At 61.9% G+C, this 24,598-nt stretch overlaps 9 protein-coding genes across 9 annotated transcripts; 6 read left to right on the top strand and 3 right to left on the bottom strand.

Annotated features, from left to right (window-relative positions):
- Positions 1-274: 274 nt before the first annotated feature.
- RHTO_03563 (splicing factor 3B subunit 1) lies at positions 275-4,286 on the top strand (the record flags this gene model as incomplete). The annotated part of the gene is made up of 7 exons (XM_016417233.1): positions 275-512; positions 571-2,389; positions 2,452-3,176; positions 3,236-3,535; positions 3,596-3,910; positions 3,974-4,098; positions 4,155-4,286. The coding sequence occupies 7 exons, from the start codon at positions 275-277 to the stop codon at positions 4,284-4,286; spliced, it is 3,654 nt and encodes a 1,217-aa protein (XP_016271446.1).
- Positions 4,287-4,745: 459 nt separating this feature from the next.
- Positions 4,746-6,623, top strand: RHTO_03564 (glycoside hydrolase family 18 protein; the record flags this gene model as incomplete). The annotated part of the gene is made up of 11 exons (XM_016417234.1): positions 4,746-4,822; positions 4,884-4,978; positions 5,041-5,274; positions 5,332-5,361; positions 5,417-5,607; positions 5,665-5,675; positions 5,748-5,870; positions 5,929-6,148; positions 6,213-6,353; positions 6,424-6,517; positions 6,577-6,623. 11 exons carry the CDS (start codon positions 4,746-4,748, stop codon positions 6,621-6,623), a joined length of 1,263 nt encoding a protein of 420 aa, XP_016271447.1.
- A 308-nt stretch (positions 6,624-6,931) lies between these two features.
- Positions 6,932-7,348, bottom strand: RHTO_03565 (cytochrome c oxidase biogenesis protein Cmc1-like protein; the record flags this gene model as incomplete). Its single annotated transcript, XM_016417235.1, has 3 exons — positions 6,932-7,028; positions 7,101-7,191; positions 7,255-7,348. The coding sequence occupies 3 exons, from the start codon at positions 7,346-7,348 to the stop codon at positions 6,932-6,934; spliced, it is 282 nt and encodes a 93-aa protein (XP_016271448.1).
- A 159-nt stretch (positions 7,349-7,507) lies between these two features.
- On the top strand, positions 7,508-10,842 carry RHTO_03566 (pentatricopeptide repeat protein; the record flags this gene model as incomplete). The annotated part of the gene is made up of 2 exons (XM_016417236.1): positions 7,508-7,766; positions 7,829-10,842. The coding sequence occupies 2 exons, from the start codon at positions 7,508-7,510 to the stop codon at positions 10,840-10,842; spliced, it is 3,273 nt and encodes a 1,090-aa protein (XP_016271449.1).
- Positions 10,843-11,001: 159 nt separating this feature from the next.
- Positions 11,002-13,140, bottom strand: RHTO_03567 (Hap4 transcription factor, heteromerization domain containing protein; the record flags this gene model as incomplete). The annotated part of the gene is made up of 5 exons (XM_016417237.1): positions 11,002-11,267; positions 11,323-11,648; positions 11,710-12,593; positions 12,654-12,719; positions 13,030-13,140. The coding sequence occupies 5 exons, from the start codon at positions 13,138-13,140 to the stop codon at positions 11,002-11,004; spliced, it is 1,653 nt and encodes a 550-aa protein (XP_016271450.1).
- Positions 13,141-14,370: 1,230 nt separating this feature from the next.
- RHTO_03568 (cytoskeleton assembly control protein Sla2) lies at positions 14,371-18,170 on the top strand (the record flags this gene model as incomplete). The annotated part of the gene is made up of 8 exons (XM_016417238.1): positions 14,371-14,372; positions 14,472-14,668; positions 14,822-14,964; positions 15,043-15,118; positions 15,174-15,312; positions 15,369-16,101; positions 16,161-16,646; positions 16,710-18,170. Coding segments are annotated over 8 exons (3,237 nt in total).
- A 136-nt stretch (positions 18,171-18,306) lies between these two features.
- On the bottom strand, positions 18,307-20,652 carry RHTO_03569 (Histone-fold domain containing protein; the record flags this gene model as incomplete). Its single annotated transcript, XM_016417239.1, has 8 exons — positions 18,307-18,475; positions 18,538-18,645; positions 18,707-18,829; positions 18,888-19,004; positions 19,061-19,549; positions 19,606-20,185; positions 20,239-20,515; positions 20,578-20,652. The coding sequence occupies 8 exons, from the start codon at positions 20,650-20,652 to the stop codon at positions 18,307-18,309; spliced, it is 1,938 nt and encodes a 645-aa protein (XP_016271452.1).
- A 203-nt stretch (positions 20,653-20,855) lies between these two features.
- On the top strand, positions 20,856-22,558 carry RHTO_03570 (methyltransferase like 4; the record flags this gene model as incomplete). Its single annotated transcript, XM_016417240.1, has 5 exons — positions 20,856-21,661; positions 21,725-21,866; positions 21,919-22,057; positions 22,110-22,226; positions 22,287-22,558. The coding sequence occupies 5 exons, from the start codon at positions 20,856-20,858 to the stop codon at positions 22,556-22,558; spliced, it is 1,476 nt and encodes a 491-aa protein (XP_016271453.1).
- A 236-nt stretch (positions 22,559-22,794) lies between these two features.
- RHTO_03571 (lipoic acid synthetase) lies at positions 22,795-24,347 on the top strand (the record flags this gene model as incomplete). Its single annotated transcript, XM_016417241.1, has 7 exons — positions 22,795-22,803; positions 22,862-23,052; positions 23,125-23,296; positions 23,374-23,530; positions 23,592-23,649; positions 23,710-23,984; positions 24,043-24,347. 7 exons carry the CDS (start codon positions 22,795-22,797, stop codon positions 24,345-24,347), a joined length of 1,167 nt encoding a protein of 388 aa, XP_016271454.1.
- Between the last annotated feature and the right edge of the window lie 251 nt (positions 24,348-24,598).

Below are 24,598 nucleotides of genomic sequence, written 5' to 3' on the forward strand. Positions count from 1 at the left end.
CTCGCCAGGGCTCTGCCGTTGTTGCGGGTGACTGGTCGAGGAGCGAGGAGGAGAGCGAAACGGCTTGCGACTCGTCTTGACGCTGCTTGTGCTCGCGACGCTTGCTGTGTGGGCTGACTGTGCTACTACGACTTCTCTGCACGCACACGACTCCACTACGCCCGCCCGGTCCCCCGTAACAACCTCGTCGCTTCCTCTCCTCCACCTCCCACAACCGCCACCCTCTCCCGCTCAGCACAGCTCGCCAGTGCTAGGACGACCGACAGCAACCACGATGTCGGACGATTCGACCCAGGACGAGATTCGCGCGGCGCAGGCGGCTCGTCGCGAGGCTCGTCTCGGGGCGACCGCGAACCAGCCAGATGCAGGCCTCTCTACCGAGGTCGCTGCCCCCGAGACGGCCAAGAAGTCGCGCTTCAGCAAGTACAACCAAGAGCTTGACGTCGGGACTAGTGCGGACGCAGACATGGACGACGAGGGCGGCAGCAACGAGGTTTCGCTCCTCGACTCTTGTGAGTCGGCTCTCGCTTGCTCGCAGACTAACAGAGCTAACTTTTCGTACATTGGCAGTCACCGCACCAAAGCACCTCCTGAACGAGTTCGCCGACGAAGACGCCGAGGACCCGTTCGCCGCGACCGCAAAGACTCGCCAGGTTGCTGCTCGCCAATCCGAGTACCACCAGCGCCGCTTCGACCGCGATGCGGGCGAGGATGGCGAGTCATACGGGGACAAGATGCGACGAGCGGAGATTGAGCGTGAAGAGCAGCGGGTCATGCGCGAGATTGAGCGCCGGCAGCAGGAGGGAACCGACGAGAAGGGCGAGCCGCTCAAGCAGATCGAAGCGGTCGACCAGACGCCGAGGCGGAGACGGTGGGACATCGCCGAGCCGGACCAACAGCGGGACGTCCAGATGGCGGATGCGTCGGCTTTGGGCAAGGAGCGCGGCGGCGAGTGGGACGAGGCAAAGCTGAAGGGCAAAGAGGCCGCGCCCGCCGAGACGCCTCGACGGAAACGCTCACGGTGGGACGAGACGCCCGCCGGTCCTGCCGGTGCACCTGGCGAAACGCCGAAACGGTCAAGGTGGGATCAGACGCCGGTCGGAGGTGTCGCTGCGACGCCTGTTCCCGGCTCGCTCCAGCCCTTTGGCATTCCCACGACAATCAACACGGTGCAGCAGGGGACGGCGGGCGAAGGGTTCCTCCTTGTCGGCGGCGTCATGGATCGACGAGTGCGGTGGCTCACGGACGAAGAGCTCGACGCGATGCTGCCGAGCGAAGGCTACGAGATCGTTGAGCCGCCTGCCGGCTATCAACCTATCCGCACGCCGTCACGCAAGCTACAGGAAACGCCCCTCGCCGACAACGGCGGCTTCATGATGCCCGAGCAAGGCATCTCGGCTGAAGCTCTGGGCATCTCGACGGAGTTGCCGACCGACGTCGAGGGCGTCGGCGACCTACAGTTCTTCAAGAAGGAGGACGCGCAATACTTCGCGAAGATCTTGACGAACGAAGACGAGAGCGCGCTGTCGGTCGAGGAGCTCAAGGAGCGCAAGATCATGCGCCTCCTGCTCAAGATCAAGAACGGCACGCCTCCGATGCGCAAGTCGGCGCTGCGACAGATCACCGACAAGGCGCGCGAGTTTGGCGCCGGCCCGCTCTTCGACAAGATCCTGCCCCTGCTGATGGAGCGGACGCTCGAGGACCAGGAGCGCCACTTGCTCGTCAAGGTCATCGACCGCGTCCTGTACAAGCTCGACGACCTCGTTCGCCCATACGTCCACAAGATCCTCGTCGTCATCGAGCCACTTCTGATCGACGAGGACTACTATGCGCGCGTCGAAGGTCGCGAGATCATCAGTAATCTGTCCAAGGCGGCCGGTCTCGCTCACATGATCTCGACGATGCGTCCTGACATTGACCACGCCGATGAGTACGTCCGCAACACGACTGCCCGCGCCTTCTCCGTCGTCGCCTCCGCCCTCGGTATCCCCTCCCTCCTCCCCTTCCTCAAGGCCGTCTGTCGCTCGAAGAAGTCGTGGCAAGCTCGCCACACCGGTATCAAAATCATACAGCAGATCGCGATCATGATGGGCTGCGCCGTCCTCCCCCACCTCAAGAACCTCGTCGAAGCGGTCGCGCACGGTCTCGAGGACGAGCAGCAGAAGGTCCGCACGATGACGGCGCTCTGTCTCGCCGCGCTGGCCGAGGCCGCTGCGCCGTACGGCATCGAGTCGTTCGACTCGGTGCTCAAGCCGCTGTGGACGGGCATTCGCAAGCATCGCGGCAAGGGCCTCGCTGCCTTCCTCAAGGCGATCGGCTTCATCATCCCGCTCATGGACCCCGAGTACGCCAACTACTACACTCGCGAAGTTATGGTCATCCTAATTCGGTGCGTCGCGATCCCTTTCACCGATATTGCTGTACCTCCCACTGACCTCGTCCCCGCCGCAGCGAGTTCCAGTCGCCCGATGAGGAGATGAAGAAGATCGTCCTCAAGGTCGTCAAGCAGTGCTCGGCGACTGACGGTGTCCAGCCGCAATACGTCCGCGAGGAGATCCTGCCCGAGTTCTTCAAGAACTTCCTCGTCCGCCGCATGGCTCTCGACCGTCGCAACTACCGCCAGGTCGTCGAGACGACTGTCGAGCTCGCCAACAAGGCCGGCGTCACAGAGATCGTTGGGCGTATCGTCAACGACTTGAAGGACGAGAGCGAGCCGTATCGCAAGATGGTCATGGAGATCATCACCAAAGTCGTCGCCAACCTCGGCACAGCCGACATCGATGAGCGCCTCGAAGTGCAGCTCCTTGACGGCATCATCTACGCCTTCCAGGAGCAGACGGTCGAGGACAACGTCATGCTCGAAGGCTTCGGCACCGTCGTTTCGGCGCTCGGCATTCGCGTCAAGCCCTACCTGACGCAGATCGTCTCGACCATCCTCTGGCGCCTCAACAACAAGAGTGCCAAGGTCCGTCAGCAGGCCGCCGACTTGACAAGTAGGCTCGCGCTTGTCATCAAGCAGTGCGAGGAGGACACGCTGCTCTCGAAGCTCGGCGTCGTCCTCTTCGAGCAGCTCGGTGAGGAGTACCCCGACACGCTCGGCAGCATCATCTCGGCCATTGCAGCCATCGCCAACGTCGTCGGTATGACGCAGATGAGCCCTCCCGTCAAGGACCTCCGTGAGTTTGCGACTCTTCCCACAATCTGCGGATCGGTACTGACCATGTTGCCCCGACAGTCCCCCGCATGACGCCCATCCTGCGCAACCGACACGAAAAGGTGCAAGAGGCGTCGATCAACCTCATCGGACGTATCGCCGACCGTGGCGCAGAGTTCGTCTCGGCTCGCGAGTGGATGCGCATCTGCTTCGAGCTGCTCGATCTCCTCAAGGCGCACAAGAAGGCGATCAGGCGCGCGGCAGTGAACTCGTTCGGCTACATCGCCAAGGCAATCGGTCCGCAGGACGTACTAAGCGTCCTCCTCACCAATCTCAAGGTTCAGGACCGCCAAAGTCGTGTCTGCAGCACCGTCGCCATCGGTGCGCTGTCTGGCTGTCCGTCCGCGATCGAGTGTAGCTGACTGTATCCGGCGCTCGCAGCCATCGTCGCCGAGACTTGCGGTCCCTTCACGTGCATCCCCGCCATCCTCAACGAGTACCGCACGCCCGAGCTGAATGTCCGGAACGGCTGCTTGAAGGCAATGTCGTTCCTCTTCGAGTACATCGGCGAGATGGGCAAGGACTACATCCACTCGGTCCTCACCTGCCTGGAGGACGCCCTCACCGACCGCGACCAGGTCCATCGCCAGACGGCCGCCTCGATCGTCAAGCACTTGGCGCTCGGCACTGCAGGCCTCGGCAACGAGGACGCCCACCTTCACCTGCTCAACCTCGTTTGGCCGAACGTCTTCGAGAGTGCGTCGCGCTCCCTTCCCAACCCTCTTCTTCTTCGCATGCTGACCCGCCTCGCTTTCACAGCCTCGCCTCACGTCATCGGCGCCATGCTCGACGCCATCGAGGCGATGCGTGTCGCTCTCGGTCCCGGCGTCGTCCTCGCCCACGTCCTCCAAGGTCTCTTCCACCCCGCTCGCCGCGTTCGCGAGGTGCGTTCCTGCCCTCTGAATGAAGTCACTGCCATGCTGACCACGACTTGACGCAGGTGTACTGGCACATCATGAACACGCTCTACATGGGTGCGCAAGATGCTCTCGTCGCGTTCTACCCGACCCTCGATGGCCTCTCCGACGAGCGCAACTCATACGAGCGCGACAACCTCCTCATGTGGATCTAGCCGCAGTTTGTACGCTGTAATCTCTGTAACGGCATCCTTGTTCGCGCGTTTCGCTTGGCATTCGCGCGTCGCCCCGCGCCCTCGAGAAGACGCTCTTGAAGCGCTATGTCGTCCGCAGCCTGTTGTTTCCGCCGCATGGATTCGACACGTCTGCCTGCTGTTCTTCTTGCGACGTCCCTTGCTCAGACCGCTCGAGCCGTGTTTGCCCCGCGCCTTGTCTCCTCGGACTCGCCGTCCCTCTCGCTCCTTGCGCTCGCCCACCTCCATCGTAGGCTTGTCTGCTGGGTCCGTCTGGTGCGTACGAAGTGCCTCGATCGAACGCAGCGCACCTGAAGAGCTCGCAGGCGGCGTGGGCTGACCTGCCGTCCACCTCCTCCCCACAGGAGACGAACTGCCGAATCACTCGCCGCTGAACCCCCTTCTTTCGCCTTAGACCTATCACTGAGCCCGACATATACGATGCGGTTCGCTCAAGCGCTCGGCGCTGCCGCTCTGGCTTCTCTCGCCTCACTCGCGACTGCGTCCTCTCCCATCCTGTGCGTACAGTCATGCCGAGGCCGTAAGCAACGGCTCAGCTGAACCATCTCCTGGCCAAAGTGCGCAATACTGGCCGGCATACAACTCCGAGCAGCAGTCTGTCAGCCAGATTCCTTGGACGTACAGCTCGAAGAACGGGATCGCCTACTACTTTGGTGAGCCAGACGTGTCTCTTCTCATTGCTGTCGGGCTAAAACAGCCTTCAACACTCCTACAGTCACCATCACTACGAAGGACGGCTTCGAAGTCCCGGCGGATCAACCCAAAACCGACATCAACAAGTTCGTGTCGGCCGCCAAGGCCAACGGCGTTCGACCCGTCTTCTCTGTCGGCGGGTGGGACGGCAGTATCCACTTCAGCGACCTCGTCAAGACAGCGAGCAAGCAAGCAACCTTCGCCAAGCAGATCAAGAGCTTTATGGACAAGTACGGCTTCGTGGGCGTCGATCTGGGTGCGCGCCTCGCCCGCGTCTGCATCGTCTGCAGAGACTGACCACATCTGCTTACAGACTGGGAGTACCCGAACGGCGTCGGCATCGGTGCGCAGCCTTCTCTCGTCTTGCTGGGCCAAGCGGACCTGACCATTCCTGGCAGGCTGCAACGCTGTCAGCGGAGACGACTCCGCCCATCTCCTAGCCTTCCTCAAAGTCCTTCGTAGCCAGATTGGCTCGTCAAAGCTCATCACGGCGGCAGTCTCCACGGACGGCTTCCTGGGCGCGAACGGTAAGGCGCTCTCGGACTTCAAGCCGTACGGGCAGTACCTCGATTACATCAACCTGATGACTGTGAGTAGCAGTCGCTCCTCCACTCGTCCGTTCCCCCGCTGACGCCGTTAGCCCTAGTACGACATTGCGTGAGCCCTCTTCACATTCAGTTTCACATTCAGCCAGCACTCCGGCAGGGACTGACTCGAGGACACTCACAGCGGTTCGTGGTCGTCGACGACTGGACCGGATTCGCCCCTGCGCAAGTGCTCGAGCGACAGCAGCGTGCAGACTGCCATCAAGCTGTGGACGTCTCGAGGATTCCCAGCGAGCAAGATCCTTCTGTGCGTCATGCGGTCTACGCAAGTCATACACGTTACTGATACGCTTCCTTTTGATCAGCGGCGTGCCCGCCTACGCCATCAGCTTCACGACGAAGTCGTCGTCACTCTCGACGACCAAGATCAACAACAAGTGGTCCAGCAAGGCGTACCAGCCTTGGACGGGCGTCGTCCCGATGGGCGCTCCCGGCGACTCGAACGCCCCGACAACGGATGTCTGCGGCACAAAGACGGCGGCCTACTCGGGACAGTGGCAGTTCAAGGACCTCGTTGCCAACGGCGTGCGTTCGTTATAGGACTTCCGGGCTGTCGACAGCTAGTAATGACTGACTGGTCCGCCCGCAGCTCGTGAGCAGCGACGGTATGCACGGCAAGAACGGCTACAAGCGCTACTTCGACCAGTGCTCGCAGGCTCCCTTCCTCTTCAACCCTTCGAAGAAGCACTACATCTCGTATGAGGACTCGAGGAGTGTCGCGGTCAAGACTGTGCGTCGCGCGCCAGGCTCTCCGTACCTTTGACGCATCTGCAGGTCGACTTACGACTGGCATTTCGCAGGCCTACGCAAAGCAGCAAGGCCTCGGTGGTGTTTTCGTCTTCGACTCGGCCGGCTTCACCAATGAGGTTTACTCGTCTCTCAGGTCGAGTCTTTGTGCGTTCGGAGTCGTCCTCCGTCCGGTCGAGCGGCGGGATTGACGCCTTTCTCTCCAGACTCTCGCAAATCTCGTCGGCACGAGCTCCCCGCTCTTCACGCTTAAGGCGTCTGCCTGGTGCAAGACGCTCTAAGCTTCGCAGAGCGGCCGCTCCATTCTCTCGAAACCCTTTTGGCTGTGCCATCCTTACTCGAGCGACGTTACCCTTTCCCTAGATCCCAACTGCAGACACTATCGCTAGGTCTTCCGCAGCATCTTCTTGCACGTGTGCGGTTTACTCGAGCCTAGCAAGCGGGTTCGGAGAAGCCACTTCGCCGGACGATGACGAGGGTCCAGGACAGCGTACGGCATTGCAGATTGGTTGCATAAAGAGACAGAGGTACAGCGAGTTGTGCGGCGGCAGAGTGGGCGGGTCATGAAGGGGTTGTCGAGGCGGACGGCGCTGGTTTGGGAAGCCCGCCTTCCTGGAAGAACCGCCGTTTTGCCGCGTCGATCTTTTCTTCCGACATGCTGTGGGACTGGATTGTCAGCTAGTGCCTCATGCTCGCGAGCGACCGCATAGGGAGGGGGAGGAAGACGAACTGAGGTTTCATGCACGCCTGCATCGCTCGAAACTGTTCCCGACAGCTCCACGCCACCGATACTGTCCGTCCCTGTGCGCACGCCGAGAAGTCTGCGCACACGAGGATCTCGTCAGCGAGAGATCAGCCGGAGAAGGAGACGAGGAGGGACGGACTGGCAACGTCGGCCTCACACGCCCGGAGCGCCTCGGTCTTGCACAGCGCAACGATGGCCTCTTCCTCCTTGCGACTGAGCGCAAATCGAGACATCGGAAGCTGGACGTGTGTGTCGTGCGAGAGCAAGCTGGGGGTTGCCATCGTCCATCTGCTCAACTTCGCTATCGGTCTCTCCTGAGTGGCTTGAACGGCTGCAGAAAGGTGCCAGAGGTGCGTAGCCAGTGCATACCGCTCTTGCGAGCATCATTGACGATGGTGTCGCCGTTCCCAGCCTCGACTTCTCCCTTCCGTGAAGCTGTCTCCCCGCTCTCGATGCTGGTACGGCGATGCCCGCGAGGCGTCAGATCGTGCCAGCTACCCTCGACAAGCGACTTCGCACCGGCCATCGCCCAGCTTCCCGCCTTTCTCGTGCCGTCATTCGCCAACGCTGCTCAGGAGGGCGACGAGGTGCGACTACGAGATGCGGTTCAGCTGGCGCACAAAGGGCGGAAGAGAGTAGCTGGAGCTCGACGTGAGTCGCTAGCGAGATTCGAGTCTTGCGATGAAGTGGAGACTCATACCTCGACCTCGCAGATCCTCCTACATCCTTTCTGCCAGCATCACCAATCCCGCGATTACCGGCCTCTCCTGCTGTACAGCAATTAAACCTACGACGGTTCTCGAATGCAGCGGGAAGACGCCCTGGGTCGGTCGAGGGTGCAGGCGACGAACGCGTGGGCTTCAAGACTCGCCAGGAGCCGCTCGCCATTCAGTCGGACAAGGGGAAAGGCCGCGCGCACGACGAAGATGGTCACATGGAGGACGAGGCGGAGCCGGTGGTCCCGCCAGATGTTGACGAACCGCTGCCACCATCCGAGGATGATCCACCAGCGCTGCGACTCGGTCGTCGCGGGCCCAATCCGTCGGACGGCTACGTGCCTCGCAAATACACTGCCGCTGGCTTGCTTCCAGACCCCGTGGATCGCGACGAGATGATGCGACGCCTGCATTACTTGAAGCGAAGGATCGACCTCGAGGAGTTCAAGGCGATTCGCGCGCAGCTTGGCCGGGTCGGGCTGTTGACCGACCCTGAAGCGATTGGGCGTCTCGTCAAGCGCGCCGTCGAGTGCGCGCTCGACTACGAAGCCCTACACCTCGTCAACGCGACCGCTGCTCGCATACTCAATCGCGACGGCCGCCCTGCCGACTTCGACGACTCTTTCGCCCCTATCTACACTCGTGCACTCAAGTACCTCAATCAGTCGCAGCGCTGGAGCTCGGCAGCCGCCTTTTCCGACGCCGCCGCCCATTTCTCACTCGTCACGCCCGACCTCCTCACCCTGCGCATGACCGCATTATACGGACGACAGCGCTACGTCGACGTCATCGAGACGTATCGACTCTACTGCGAGCGCGACTTCGACCCGAACGGCGTAATCTACGACACCGTCGCTGCCGCTCATCTCCTCAACTCGGAACTTTCGGCGGCACAGAAGCTGTTGGGCGAGAAGGTGGCGCGTGGGTTCGGGACGTCGTTCAAGACGTGCTTGATGCTGCTGGAAGGGATGTCGCATTATGGCGGGAACAAGATCATGGAGGAGAAAATGCTCAGTGAGGGCGGCGAGGATTTGCTGCGGCAGGGACGGGCGCTCAGGCAGGACGGACGCGTCCTGAATCGCATGCTCTCCGTGCGCGCGTCACGCGGAGCCTTGCGAGATGCGCTCTCGCTGCTCGACTTCTACGACTTCCGCGGCTACGCTTACGAGCTCGTCAGGTCGATTCGCGCCATCGCCGTCCCCGCCCTTCCTCCGCCTCCCCCTTCGTCTCCATACTTCCGACCTACGCCCGACTCTTCGACCGTCGTCGCGCTCGTCAGCCTCCTCCTGCGCCAGCAACGACCAGACCTCGCCGAGTGGCTTATCGTCAACGCCGAGGAACAGAAGATCACCTTCAACGACCGCGTCGCTGCAGCAATCATGCGCATCATGTTGACGAATGGCGATATCGCGGGCGCCGAGCAGTTTGTGTGGGGACTGCCAGAGGGTGCCGCTACGTTCGGAGGCATCGCCTTCCCAGCGCTTTCGCCCTCGACGGCCGTCTTCGAGGTCCTCTTCCAGGGCTCCCTCACCCATTACGGCGTCGACGGGACGAACAAGCTTTTCCGTCAGTTCGCTACGGCGTACAAGTCGGCGCCGCGGGTGACGGAGGGTATGACCTTGGCCCTGACGCACTACCTCACGCTTGAGGCGAACAGCCACGTCCACGTCCCAGCCGAAGTTCTCCTCAACGTCAAAGACCTTACGAAGGGCAGGGCACGTCCGAGGATGTCGCACGTTACCGCTCTGCTCAAGGCGGCCTGGAAGCGCGACCGCGCCGAGCAGACTACCCCGAGATCTGCCAACCGACCAGTCGAGCACCAGTTCCCGCTGCCAACACTCGAACCGCCCGCACCGACGACCGAGCAGCCCTTCCCTCGCCCACGACCCAACAAGCCGCCGCCCACGCCGCAGCCAAGCTACATCCCGCCCGAAGCTGCGCTTCTGACGCAGCAGGCGGAAGAGGACCCCAAATCTCCCGTCTCCCGCCTCCGCCAGTCTCTGACGCAAGATCACGCCCGCCTGACCCGCGAAGCCGCCCAGCACGTCATGAGCAACGACTACCTCCTCCGATATATCGACGCGAAGTGGGAGTACCTTCAGACGCAAGTGCTCGATCTCGGCATGCGCCCGACGTTCCACCATGTGGCAATCCTCATGCGGGCGTACCTTCGAGTCGGCGACGCTACCGGCGCCTCGCTTGCGATGCGCTACGCCATCGACGAACTTGACGTCGAGCCACATACGGCCTTCTATACGGTCCTCATCAACGGCTTATCGAGGCTGAACAAGTACGAGGAGGCCGTAGCAGCCTACGCCGAGTTCAGGGGAAGCGGTCTCGAGCCCGACCGCAACCTCTTTGCCGCGCTCGCTATGAGCTTTGCTCTCCAGCGCGACATCGAGGGCGTCGAGCGCGTATTCGAGGAGATCAGGCGACATGTGCGAGCCAAGTCGCCAACCTCGCAGCTCCGCACCCAGTCGCTGCGCCTGACGACCTCAGCCTCCCTTTCCTCCTTCCCTGCCGCCATCCTTACGCCGTACGACCCTCTCCTCGATTCAGTCTTCGTCACCATCCTTTACCGCGTCCTCTCCGTCAACCATCGCTACCTCGCCGCACAAGACCTCGTCCGCGACTCGCTCGACAAGGGTATGGTGCCAGACACGGTTCTGTGCAAGATCCTTGAGCGGACACGGAGCTGGATCCGGTGGAAGACGAATCTGAGCGAGCGGCTCGGCCTACCCGGCGTCGAGGGCGGCCCGAAGGCGAACGGACCGAAGCTCACGGCGTTCGAGCTCGACGAGCTGAGGGAGCGCAACTTCGACAATCTGTTGCGCGTCCGGAGGATGCTCAAGAAAATGGTGCCCGAGGCGCCACCACGACATTTGCGGGCGCTCGAGGCGTTCTGGCGCAAGGCGGAGAAGGCAGACTCGGGACGGATATCTTGGGAGCAGGACGAGGACAAGACGGAAGGCGCCGCGGCATCCGAGACGGTCGCATGGAGACCGGTATGAGCATCTCTTACGCAACTCAGCATCTCTCACCAGCATTAGATACCCCTCGCTTCCTTCGCATGCTACCCGCCGCAACTCGCAACTCGCAACTGCAGTTCATCGTTTCTCCTGACATGTGCGAGGTTACAGGAGATCTACAACGGAAGCTGGCATGCAGTTCTAGCGCTTCAATGGTCCGCCGCGCCCGGCAGCCTTGTCCAGGATGCTGAGCGCTTCGTTGACCGCGCCGCGCTCGACGGTCAACCGCCTGCGAGTACCCGCATCGACCGAGCACTGGAGTGCCGACTGCGGGACGAGCATCGGACGATGGCTCGAAGAGGCGGGGAACGTCTCGGAGGTGACGCCTGGCGGAGGGGGCGGAGTCGAGGCCACTGGTCCATCGCAGTACGTCCGCTTCGCGACGACGTCGGCGAGCATTTGCAGGTCTGCGGGCGAGACATCTTAGCGGAAGATGGAGGGCCCGACGGGGGGCCAACGCACCTGCAAAGCCGATGTTGGGGTGCTGCTTGAGCTGCGTCCACGCCTCGTTGCAAGGCACGGTGTCGACGTTCCTTTCGCGAGACGCCGTTGAGGCGGGCGTCGAGTGGTGCGACTCGTCCTCAGGCTTGCACGTCAAGGACCCGCAGAGCGCCGGGTCTTTGCAGCAAGGCAAGTCGGTGAAGGACTCGAAGATGGCTGCTTCATCATCGACCGACTCGGGCGGAGGTGTCGGAATCTTGCGCCGCGTTGCGTGCGATGGGCAGTTGGCGCAGGGTTGGGTCGAGCAGACGGTGGATGAGAGGGCGTTGCAGAAGGCCTTGCCGAACCTGCGGGTGACCACTTCTCAGCGCTTCCGAGAAGGGAACAAGCGAGGCAGAAGATACGCACGGATCGTCGGAGCAGGCAGGGCAGTTGGCAGGATCGCCGCTGCAGACGACCTTGGTGGCGGAAGGGGTTGCAACGACGGAAGTCGAACGGCTGCTAGACGACTCGATTGCCCACACCGTGGTCAACGGCTTGTTCTGCGACCGCCTCAGTCTCAGCGGGACGGCAGGCTCGTAGCCGACGTCGTTGAAAGCCGAGTCGACGTGCTCCTCCTTGACAATGTTCGGCGAAGCCGCGGCGGCCATCTCGACGATTTGCATCGCTGCCGTCGCTGACGAAGGCGCAACCTCGTAACCGACCTCGGCACAGAAGCAGTTTGCGTCGCCCGAGCAGAAGGTGCAGCGCTGATGCTGGGTAGGCGCGGCAAAGGGGGGTACGGGCAGCCCACCGTTGGACGGCGAGAGGGAGACCACAGCGTGGGGGCAGTGTGACGTGCTTGCTCCGTCTGGTGAGGCGGCGGAGACGGGGGAGTGCGTGCCCACAGCAGCGGGTTCTGGCGGAGACGATGAGGTGGCCGACGCGACGACCGCCTTGGCTCGGATGGCCGCACTCCGCCTCGGGCGCTTCGTCGTCGTCGCAGTGTCGACAAAGTCGTCGGGCACAGCTCGAGCCTTGCCTTTCTCGCCAGCCTTTCCTCCGGCTCGTCCGCCCGATCCTCCTCCGACCTTGGCCAGCTCGAGCTTCAACGCCTCGATCTCCCTCTTGAGCGCGACGTTCTGCTCCCACAACTGCTGCGACTCGACCTTGGCCTTCTGCGCCTGTTGCTGGTAAAAGACGCACTTTTCGCCCTCGCCCGCCTCGAGTCGGCGCACTTTCTCCTCGAGCTCAGTCACGTACTCCTGTCGGCGCTCGCGGAAAGCCTTCTGAGAGTTCTTGCCCGTCTTCTTCTGCGCATGAGAGAGTGTGAGCGAGAGAGCGGCGATATGAGGAAAGAGGCGGAAACGCACCGGTGTGTCCGCGTCGACTTTGGCGCTCTTGCGTCCCGGCTTTGGTCGAGGTGGTACGACCCATTCCTGCGAGTCAGAGGCGGCAGCGCCAGGGTCAGTTTCTGCTGAGCGAGAGGGCCGGGGAGCTGGATTTCGAAAGCAGCGCCGATGAAGCCTTTGACGTCGACCGGCGATGCTGGCGGGCGGTCACAGCGGTGCAGCAGGGTCTACTGAGCGCATGACGATTTCCAGCGCCCGATCAGAGCAGCCGATACCGTTGCAAGGTCCCATCCGTCCTCGCCCGCCGTCAACAAGCGCAGCAAGCGATCACGGCTTCGTGAGCGGTTCGATGGCAGGCGAGGCCGTAGCTGACCCAATGCAAGCAAGTTGTACGCACCTTTGAGGCCTTGATCAGCGGTTTCGGCTCGCTGCGAGAGGGTGCGAGGACGGGTACCGACGGGCCCGCTGCGAGTGCTGGCGCAGGCGGCACGGCGAGGCGAGGAGGCATCGAGGGTGTCGAGTGGGCGTCGCAGATGCTGATGGAGTCGGTCTTGGCGCTGTCTGGCGGTGTGGACGTGGGAGATGGAGCGAGAGAGAGTTATCTGATCAGATGACTGGAAGGGAAAAGCTTTGCATCTCTCGCGGTCGCTGTGCAGGGTTGTGCAAGTAAGGATCGCCTTTACAGAGTTACAGATCGCAGGAAGAACAAGCCTTGCAGGCGGGGGAAGGGTAAAATACTCGCCGTGACAAACCCGTCAGAGACGCTACAGGTAAATCCGCCGGGAAGTCACATGCCAGTGTGAGCTTGTTGGAATCACAAGGGACTGTGAGAGGGGCGCAGGCGTCCAGGCAGAGCGAGCAGACAGCCGACGGGTTGTTCTAAAGCAAGGCAGGTGATCCAGCGTACAGCAACACAGGGAAATAGTTAGCAGTGTCAGATACCAGTACCGAGCTCCGTGAGGAGCATACTGTCGAGGAAGCGAATGGTCGCAAGCCTGGGGACAGTCGAGGGAAGCAAGCGAGGCAGGTCGATAGAAGCTGGGAGGGACAATGTCGTCGCGAGCGCGGTACGACGCTCGACTCATCAGGCTCTTGGCCGCCCTGCAAAGCGGATGAGGACGATATCGTGTAGTACTTCGCTGCCGAGGGACGGAACGAGAGGCGAACGCCAGGGAGGGCGGCCGGAGGAATCCGCGAGGTTGAGCGGCTGTTTGTCGCCGCGGTTCTTCAGTCAGGATGTCACTCTGGCTCGTCAAAACGCCGAGCTCCGTCAACAGCGGACTTGTACGAGTAGCCGGTAGCGAGTGGGCGAGCAGACTGTGTCGAGACGAGGGCAGGAGGACTTGAGACGACGAGCAGGCGGTGCGGCGGGCTTGCGCAGGTTGAACATGACAGGTACAATCTCGAGCACGCTATGTCAGCCTCAATAAGCCATCCCGAGCGGGTAGCAGTGACATCGAGGAGGACAAGGTGCGCAGCGAGTGTTCGGCGAAGGTCTGTCCACTCCATCTCGCTCGCGTACGGTTGCTGGGCTGCGCAGAGGCTGCGAGACGGTGCCACTGCTTGCGACAGACGCACACAGCTTCCTTCCCGCCCGTCTCACCCGCTCGCTCGTCCCACATCGGCCTCGTCACTTCCGATCTGCCTCGAAGGTGCGTACTCTCGCTCGTAGGGCGTGGGAGCACGCTGACAGCGTTATATTGCGCAGACAACAGCCTAGCAAGGCTACTCGCCCGCAATGCAAGTCGTCTTCGCCTCTCTCGGCCCGCATGCACCGACCTCGCCCTCCCCACGCTGACCGCCTGTCTCTCCTCCTCACACCCGCTTGTCCGTCCACAGGTTCGGCTCACGCAACCGCTCAGCGACATCAGACTATGTCGACCGCGAGCGGGACGACTTCGACGCGCGGCCGTCGCAGGTCCCGCACAACCCGACTCGGCCGGTCGACAAGGACAGGGCAGAGCAGGAGCTTCAGCTGGCGATGAAGAAGGCGACGAACCCGGATGAGACGGCGCCGAAGCAGAAGCATGTCAGGAGTGAGTGCCGGTTCCGCTTGCTCTTCGTTGAAGGCGGTGGGGCCACAAACGGGGCTCGTAGATAGGTTGCCTCGCGAGCGGCCAGCCGGAGCCGCTCACGGCGCTTCCACCTTCTTGAGAACCGCTTGCTGACTTGCGCATTCGATCTCGCAGAGGCCATCGTCTACACCTGGGATTACCGCTCGTCCGCCTCAATCTGGGCTGCTCTCCGCGTCCAGCCCATCCTTTCCGACGAGGTTCAGGCGTTCAAGGCACTCATCACGATTCACAAGATTCTGCAAGAGGGTCACCCCGTCGTGAGTTGGCTGAATCTTGCTTGGTTTTGCTTTTCCTCGGGCGAAGTAGACTGATCGGTCGGTCCGGTCCACCCACAGACTCTCAAGGAGGCGCAGGCTCAGACGTCCTGGCTTGAAACGTGCGCACGGACAGTCGGTACCGACGGGTCTCGCGGTCAGTTCGCTTCTCGCATCACAGAGCGAACCTTGGCTGACCTTGCTTCGCGCAGGCTATGGCTCGCTCATCCGCGCCTATGTCAAGCTCATCCTCGCCAAGCTCAAGTTCCACCGCCACCACACCGCTTTTAACGGTCTCTTCGAGTATGAAGAGTACATCGCGCTGCGCGGAATCGATGACCCCAACGAAGGGTGCGATCATAAAACCGTTGGACCAGCCGAACTTGCGCTGACAGTTTCTCGCGCAGCTTTGAGACGATCATGGACCTGATGGACCTCCAGGACGACATCGACTCGTTCCAAAAGCTCATCTTCGCGCACTTCCGAGGCTCGGCGAACAACGAGTGCCGCATCTCTGCGCTCGTTCCGCAGGTCAAGGAATCGTACGGTATCTACCGCTTCATCATCAGCATGCTGCGCGCGATGTACCGCCGAACCGACTCGATGGACGCCCTCGAACCGCTCAAAGAGCGCTACGACCACCAGCACTTTGCGCTCCGCAAGTTCTACTACGAGTGCTCAAACCTCAAGTACCTCACCGGTCTAATCAACGTTCCGAAACTCCCGCAAGACCCGCCCTCGCTCATTGACTCGGACGACACGCCCGACCTCCCTCGCCGCCCTCCACCTCAGAAGCAGCCATCGCCTCCACCTGCGCCACCTTCCGCAGGTATCGACATTGAGGACCAGCGACGCGCACTCGAGGAATACGAGCGGAAACAAGCTGCGCTCGTTGCGCAGCGCGAGGCTGAGGCTCGTCGCGTCAAGGAGGAGCAGGAGCGACAAGAGCGCGAGTTTGCGGAGCAGCAGAGGTTGCAGGCTCAGCGCGAGAGGGAGGCACAGGAGGCGCTTGAGCGGCAGTTGAGGGAGCAGCAGATGATGGGCATGAACCAGGGGCGGATTGCGGAACTCGAGAGGGAGATCCTCGGCTTGCGAGGACAGTGGGAGCGCGACCAGATGATGCTCGAGCGGTACGATGCGGTGCGTCGCGCATGCACCTTCGCTTGGTGTCGCCTACTGACGTCTATGCCGTCTCGCAGCGCGTCAAAGCACTCGAGGGGGAGCTCGCGAACGTCAACGCGACGATCCAGCAGCAGCTCATGTCGAAGGACCAGATGCTCCAACAGCTGCAGGATCAGGTTAACCTCTGGCGGAACAAGTACGAGGCGCTCGCCAAGCTGTACTCGCAGCTCCGCAACGAGCACCTCGAGATGCTCGGCAAGTACAAGCAGATGCAGCTCAAGGCCAACTCGGCGCAGGAGGCGATCGACAAGATGGAGCGCATGGAGCGCGACGTCAAGGCCAAGAACCTCGAGCTCGCCGACATGATCCGCGAGCGAGACCGCGCCCGCTACGACCTCGACCGGATGAAGGGTAGCCAGAAGGAGGAAGTCGAGCGGCTCAAGCGCGACTTGCGGTTTGCGGAGGAGCGCTTCGAGGATGCCTCGAGGAGTAAGGGCTCCGAGGTATCGACCGTCATGGCCAAGTTCAACCGCCAGATCGACGAGCTCGAAATGTCCCTGCGAGTGCGTTGCCTTTGACCCTCTCGCCTGTTGACTGTCACTGACTACCCTGTCTCGCGCCCGCAGAACAAACAAGACCGCATCGACGAGCTTCTCTCCAAGCTCGACGAGCAGCGCGGCGAGGCCGATCGCGTCCGGGAGGAGAAGGATGCCGAGCTCGCCATCATGCAGGAGGGCATGGACGACACAATCCGCCAGCTGTCCGAAATGCAGGTCTCGCAGGGCGTCTCGGACGAAGCGATGAACGCCCAGATCGACACGCTCGTCCTCGACCAGGAGAAGAAGTTCAACGACATTATCGACTCGATCTTGCAGGCTTGCGCTCACAAGGTCGACGACGCGCTGTACGAGCTCGAGTCACCTATGCACGACGGCAACCAGAATTCGACGCCGGAGTACACGCTTTCGATGATCGAAAAAGCGACGACGAGCGCGACCGAGTTCGCTATGGTCTTCAACCTCTTCCTCTCGCGCGACAAGGGCGGCGAGCACGTCGAGGTCATCAAGACCGCCAACAACTTTGCTCAGGCGCTGTCCGAGGTCCTCACCAACACGAAGGGTCTCTCTCGCCTCGCGCCCGACGACTCGGCCATCGCTAACCTCGTCAAGACCGGCAAGCTTCCCGGCGACGCCGCTCTCAAGTTCTTCAACGCCGTCCAGTCCTATCGCCTGCAGGGTGCGCAACCCGACGCCCGCCAGGAGGTCGTCATCCGGAACAACATGGAGGTTCGGAGCGCTCTCCAGAAACTTGCTTCGCTCGTCGAGGGTCTCAGGCCCAAGGCGGGCGCCGGTCTCGCCAAGACGAACGGCGATTTGGGCGACCTCGTCGAGTCGGAGATGCAAGCTGCCGCCAAGGCGATCGAGGCGGCGACGCAGCGCCTTCAGGCCATCATGGCCCGCCCGAAGGACTCGCGCTTCTCGGCCACCGACCTGCAGGTCCACGACGCCATCCTCGCCAGCGCGCTCGCCATCACGAACGCCATCGGCCGTCTCATCAAGGCTGCGACGGACTCGCAGCAGGAGATCGTCGCGCAAGGCAAGGGTTCGAGCACGCCGACCGCCTTCTACAAGCGCAACCACCGTTGGACTGAGGGCCTCATCTCTGCCGCCAAGGCCGTCGCGCGCGCAACGTCCTTCCTCATCGAGACGGCAGACGGCGTCATCAGCGGGACGAAGACGCTCGAGCAGCTCATTGTCGCTTCGAACGAGGTCGCTTCGGCCACCGCCCAGCTCGTCCAGGCGTCGCGCGTCAAGAGCGAGCTCATGTCGCGCACGCAGGAGAACCTCGAATTGGCGGCCAAGGCTGTGACGGACGCTTGCAAGGCGCTCGTTCGGCAGGTCAAGGCGATCACGGAGGAGCAGATGAAGCGGCAGGACGACTTCGACCCGGACGCGATGAGCGCGCACGAGTTTAAGCTCCGCGAGATGGAGGTCCAGGTCGAGATCGTCACGCTCGAAAAGAACCTGTCGGATGCACGGAGGCGACTCGGCATCTATCGCAGGTCGGCGTACCACAACGAGGAGTAACGGATTCTGTTATCGGGCTGGGCGAGCCCCAGCTTCTGTCTCTACTGCAAGACTCGTCTCACGACATCGCGCGCCGGAATGACAGTCTCTGGCTTACGGGATCGAGAGCATACGCTCAGGGCTTGCACAGAAACGGCTACTCGTCCTCCTCTTCGCTCGTCTCCTCACCCTTGCGCTTCTTCCGCCGGGTGCTTTGCTTGCGTTCGCTGATGCCGACACCTTCAAGGACGGCAAGTAGCTCCCGGTCGATGCCGAGATCGCGAGCGAGTGACGGGAGAGGCGTCTTTGTACTGAGCAAGCGCTGGCTGTTGAGCGGGGGCAGGCCAGTGAGCTAAGTGATAGTGGGTGAGCGACGGACGGGGCGCACCAGTGCATTGCTTCGACAAGGTCGGCATCCTTTAGAGCCGCCTTCCGACCGGAACGCTTCGCCGAAGCCGTTGCGTCGTCCATCAAGGCGGCGAAGAAATCCTGCGACCTGTCAGTTACGGCCGAGCGTCAGTATCAAGCGGACCTGGAATGAAGCAGATCGCGCGCACGCGTCGAGCAACGCTTCGACAGCCGCTTCGTCCAGCTTGATGCCAGGCCCAAGGAAGTGCTGGAAAAGCGCCTTTTGGCGAGACTTGGGCAAATCGGGCACTTCTTCGCCGCTGCGGGTGTACCTAAGAAGGAGAATGGTATCAGCCGAGGCGTAAAACGAAGAGCGGAGAGGATACTAACCGTTGGCGCTTCTGCTTCTTTCGCTTTGGAGATCCTGCAGCAGGCGCTGGCCGCTTGCGGTTCGTCGCGCGAGGGGAGAAGGGGGGCGGAGTAGGAAGGCCGACTGGCTGCTCAGAGCTGTGGAATTGGAGGTTAGAGGCGACTCGGGCGGAAAGTCGGAACGCTGGACTCACTCGAAGCGGCCAGCATCCTGCGCACCGAACCACTCATCCACCACGTCGTCGTTCTCAGCCCCATCCCCACCGAGACCGTCGCCTGGCTCCGCATCGTCCTCCTCGACGGCTCGACCCTTGCCCTTCAGGTCCCACGGGATGCGGTCTGCCAGATCTTTCGCCGCCTCAACACCGCCTTCGCCTTCAAGGTTCAACAGTTCCTTCCGCTCCACACTCGTTTCGTCGTAGTCGTCAAAGCCTCCGCCAAACTCCTGCCCGGCCAACGGATCGTCCTCGTCGGCGAACCGGCCGGCAAACTCGTTGCTGTCCTCCTTCTCAACGCGCGACAGGTCGGCCTTTGTGCCGGAATCGACGTCGTCATCCTCCTCGTATGTGGTCGTCGCAAGTGAAAGGCGAGCAGAGGAGATATCGCCGAAGCCAGAGGCGAGGGAGAGGCGAGGGTGGGAAGCGGTCTCGACATCTGCTGCCGAAGCCGCAAAAGAAAGGTCCCTGAAACGAGCTGCCAGTCAGTACGCGCCAGAGCGGATGCGAGAAATCGAATGCACCCTTCAAGCTCGCTGCCCATGCTGAAGCGACCGGTCCTACCGATACTCTCCCTAAGCGAGCCCGAACCGACGTGGTCCTCGTCACGCTTCGCTTCGTCGTGACCCTCGACTGGCAACTGACGCCTTCGGACGAGAAACTGAGTCAGGTCCTCCGGCTGCACGCTCGCTCGTCTCGCCTGCTCAACCGAAGCGACCGAAGCCATGCTATCGCGCCTCGACATTGACCTATCGGAACCAGCCGGCGAGCCAATGCTGATGGATCGGCGGAGCTGCGAGAACGACCGCGACAGGCGTTGCGCGCTGAGGAGGGTTTCGGCGACTTCGGCGGACGATGTGGTCGAGCTGGCGGCGGACGAGAAGGAGGTGTCGGCTGGAAGGTCTGCAGAATCCGCAGGGTGTTCGTTAAGGGACTGTGTATGGAGAGAAGCGGGAGAAGAGTGCTCGAGTACTGGCGCCAGGGAAGAATGGCGAGGAATGTAGGAGCCGCGACGAAGACCTGATGAGCCGATCGCAGTGTCGGGTGTTCGCGCTGGTGATGTCGTATCTGCCTCGCTCGGTGTCGCAGGCGGAAGATCGGACACTGCGCATACGAAGGTGAGGAGCGCAAACGAGGAGTAAGATCGCGCGGCGCACTTCGGGATAGCGCTCGCAGCAGTTGTCCCGGCGTCATCTCTTTCCTCGGTATGCCCATGCTGAACCGCTTCTTGCGCTCGCTCAAGACCGCCTGGACTTGCTTCGGCGTACGTTTCCGGATCGAGCGCCTCCGTTTCGCAGGAGTCTGGAGCGCATCCTCGCCGGCTGTCTTCACGAGCGTGTCCCTGCCATTGGACGTTGAGGAGGCACCTGCCCCGTTGTTGGTGGACAGGGTCGACTCGCGAAGCGGAGTGTCGGCAGCTGAGATGGCTCGAATCTGCAGGCAGACGTCGGTCAGCAGACCCTACATAGCGCAGACAAGTGCACGACAGGACGCACGTATTCCGAGTGAGATGCCTGACGCGTATTGCCAGGCGTCAAGCCGCCCGGTAGACCCAGCCCGAGAGACTCCATCGTCGAGGACAAACAAGCGGTCTGTCGCGGTGAGAGGCGGTGTCGCGGGGTAGTACACTTTGCAGCCCAGTCCTAAATAGTCTAGAAGCAGCTTGAGTAGTACAGCTAGCCCCACGAAGCGGTTGAGAGCGATTCGAGGTTGTGGTTGATTGATGAGAGTGAGGGTGAGGGTTGAAACTGGTACACCTCGCTCGACTCGACTGATGTGGCCTGCAAGTATGCCAGGCAGCATCCTTCACACCGCTGAAGTGCCCGCCTTCGACCCGCGCACCGGCCAGCTCTCCCTCGCCTCCCACGACCTCATCTCAGCACCTCTCTCCCTCGCCGACGTTTTCCCGCCCGAGTACACTCTCTTGTTCGATCCGTCGCCGTCCAGACCGTACGGGACATCGACCAGTGCCGCAGACGCAGACCAGCCGGCCGGCCAGTCGAGGAGGAAGCGTCGACGCCTCGCTCGACCCGACGAGACCGCCTCGCCGCTCGACTGGATTCGACACCGCGAGAAGGAGGCGACGCGATCATCGACGGACAAGGAGAGCGACGAGCACCATGCAGCGATCGAAGCGGAGCTTGGGACGGCGGTTGAGGCTGTTCGTGCAGGTTGGATGGGGAAAGGCGAGGATGCTTGGATGGGCGAGTCGAAAGGGCGGTACGAGTGGCGCGAGAAGGAGGACGAGGATGTGAAGGAGGAGCTCGACTTGGTTGGGCTGGGCGAGCGGTTCGCGCCAGCTTTGGACGAACCACCAGAACCGCTTCTCCTCAGCGAATCGCGTTCTACGGTCTCAGCCGCTGCGCTGTTTCATCGCATCGTCCGGAACGATGGCTCGAGCTGCATCAGTCTCGACATTGAGGTGGATGCCAGCGAAGCCACGCCAACATCGAAGGCGACCGTCATCCTCCCGCCCTCGAGCGGTTTCCTCCTCTCCCAGCTGGCCACCTGGCCCGCTTCAGCCCCGAGCATTGCTTCGCTTGGCGGTGAAAAGGGCGGCTGGGACGTCCTCATCGTCGAGTCCGTCCTTGCATCTTCCGCTACCTGCTCTTCGCTTGCTGATGCTGTTGCTCTGGCTGACAGTCCGCCCTGGCCCAACGCTTCGGCTACGCGCTCTTCTAGCTATGACACCTTCGATCCTTATGACCTATGGAAGCTCGACCTGCCGACTATGCTAGGCGATTCGCCAACTCTCGTCGCCTTCTGGCTGACGAACCGAGTCAAGGTGCGTCTTCCGCAGTTCTCGCACATATGCGCCGCTGACCATCTATGCGCAGTTCCGACGACTGCTCAAGGACAAGCTCTTCCCGGCGTGGCGGATCCAGCAGTCGGCGGAGTGGTACTGGATCAAGATCGCCTCCGAGACGGGAGAGCCAGTGTGGCCACTCGACGCCAAGCACCGTCGCTGCTACGAAGGTGCGTTTTGCTCCCACTAGCGAGACCTCTTAGCTGACGCCGCTACCTCCAGGCGTGCTCCTTGGCTACTACGTACCGCTCGGCACGAAGGTCGACCTCCCTACGCTGCCGCAGAACAAGGTCTTCCTGTCCACGCCCATCGGTCATTCTCGCAAGCCCTTCATCCTCGGTGAGTTGAGCTGCGAGTATCCGGCGACGCGGAGTTGACAGCTGACTCTCGCATCGATAGACCTTCTCAGGCCATACCTCCTCCCGCGCGACAGGCCGCCCAACGTCCTCGAGCTCTTCGCTCGCATGACTCTACAAGGATCGTTTCGTCGGTCAGCGACGGATGAGGACGGCGAGGGAGACCAGCAGAAGCCTGGTATCTTCCTTGCGGTCGGGAACGAGGCGATCAAGTTCAACATCGTCGACGGTTCGGCCGCTGCAGGCAGTGTGCGTGGGTGGCTGAGGCGGCAGGAGGACACTGAGCGGGTGTGCGCAGCAGAAGAGGCAGTATGACGCCGTGTGCCAACGTCGTCCGCGAGCAGGATGGACTTCTCTCGTCTCTCTCGCTCGTCTCTTCGCTCCGCAAGCCGCGATGCAAGCTTCGTTACTCTCTTCAGACACATCTCGACACGTCTCGCGCGAGTCCTGGCAAGCAAATGGCAAGGTTGCAAGCGAAGTCAAAAGGCAAGCCGCGATTTGGCTAAGTCCCGCCGCTGGGTGAGCGACCTCTCCCTCCGCCCACAACCACCATGCTGCCCGTGAGTTGCGCGGGAAAGGCGTACCCAGCTGCTGTGCTGACCTTGGACCCGAGCACAGCGCCGCACCGTCGCTGCGTCCGTCCGCACGCTCGCCACTGCCGTCTCGCCCCAGCCCTCAACTTCGGCTACACCGCACCGGCCACGCCTCGAGAAGCTCCGCCAGGACACTGCACAGATAGATGACTTCCTCACGACTGAGCCTGCACCCGCTTCGGCGCGGGGGAGGGTCAGCTTCGCCAAGAACAAGACGTCCGTCGCTTTCTCATCTCCTTTGATTCGAGGAGGGAGATAGAGCTGATCAGGTTTGTTGTGCGCCCGCAGACCTCGCCTGCCAGACTACCTGAAGACAGAGATCCCGACTTCGGCGAGCTTCAACAAGATCAAGCAGGACTTACGAGGACTGAAGCTCCACACGGTCTGCGAGGAGGCGCGGTGTCCCAATATCGGCCAGTGCTGGGGTGGCGACAAGGGAGATGCGACGGCGACGATCATGGTGCGCTCCGATTCTTTCAAGGGACGCTTGGTCGAGCTGTCGACGGCTGCTGACCTCGTTTCCTCCTCCGCTATCAGCTCATGGGCGACACCTGCACCCGTGGATGCCGGTTCTGCGCTATCAAGACGTCGCGAGCACCACCGCCTCTCGACGTACACGAGCCGGAGAACACAGCGGAAGCGATCTCGCGTTGGGGAGTCGGCTACATCGTGATGACCTCGGTTGACCGCGATGGTGCGTCTTCACTTTCCTCTGCAGTTTCGGCTCGTCAGCTGACAGCTTGCGACGATTTCAGACCTCCTGGACGGTGGTGCCGCACACATCGCCGAGACTGTTCGACGAACGAAGGCGAAGTGGGTTGTGTTTCTGCGCTATAATATTCGGGCTAGTCAGCTCACCCGCTTCACTCGCAGAGCGCCGCACATCCTCATCGAAGCTCTCACCCCCGACTTTGCCGGCAACGCCGAAGCGATCAGCCTCGTCGCACAATCGGGCCTGGACGTCTTCGCGCACAACATGGAGACGGTCGAGTCGCGGACACCGTTCGTTCGTGATCCGCGCGCCAAGTACCGTCAGAGTCTCGAGGTGTTGCGGCTGGCGAAGGAGGCGAAGGAAGGGTTGATCACCAAGACTAGCTTGATGCTCGGCGTTGGCGAGACGGACGAGGAGATCATGCAGACGCTCAAGGGTGCGTCGTCGTCCCGCTTCCTCCTAGGGGTTCCCTCGCTGACCTGATTGATTGTCAGACCTGCGCGACAACAACGTCGACGTCGTCACCTTCGGCCAATACATGCGTCCGACCAAGCGACACATGAAGGTCTCGTCCTACATCACGCCCGAGAAGTTCGACTTCTGGGCGAAACAAGCCGAAGACCTCGGCTTCCTGTACTGGGCAAGCGGTCCGCTCGTTCGTTCGTCGTTCAAGGCGAACGAGTTGCTCAAGAGCAGTGCGGGGAAGAGGCTGCTCCAGGGTTTGCAGGGACGCGACCGAGGTGTCGAGGCGATCACGAAGGAGGGCGAGCGACAGATCATCGAAGGCGTCCGGGTGTAGATGGAACGGAATGGACACTCATGCGACGCTAACTTGGGCGAGGCTCTCGCTTTTCGCTGCTGCTTCTCTTGCCCGGACGTCAGCGCTGCTTCTCTCGCTCAGCGCATTACTTTCGGATTACAGCTCGACGCTATCCCTCGCTGTCTCGATTTGCGGACCCCTCTTCTCACGCGGCATGGTCTACTCGGAGGAGCAGCGCCCGGGCACGCCGATGTACACCGTCGAGGCTTACCTCCCCGTCAACGGTGCGT

This window comes from Rhodotorula toruloides, assembly GCF_000320785.1.
Source record: "Rhodotorula toruloides NP11 unplaced genomic scaffold Scaffold21, whole genome shotgun sequence".
In the NCBI taxonomy this organism is placed as follows: Eukaryota; Fungi; Basidiomycota; class Microbotryomycetes; order Sporidiobolales; family Sporidiobolaceae; genus Rhodotorula; species Rhodotorula toruloides.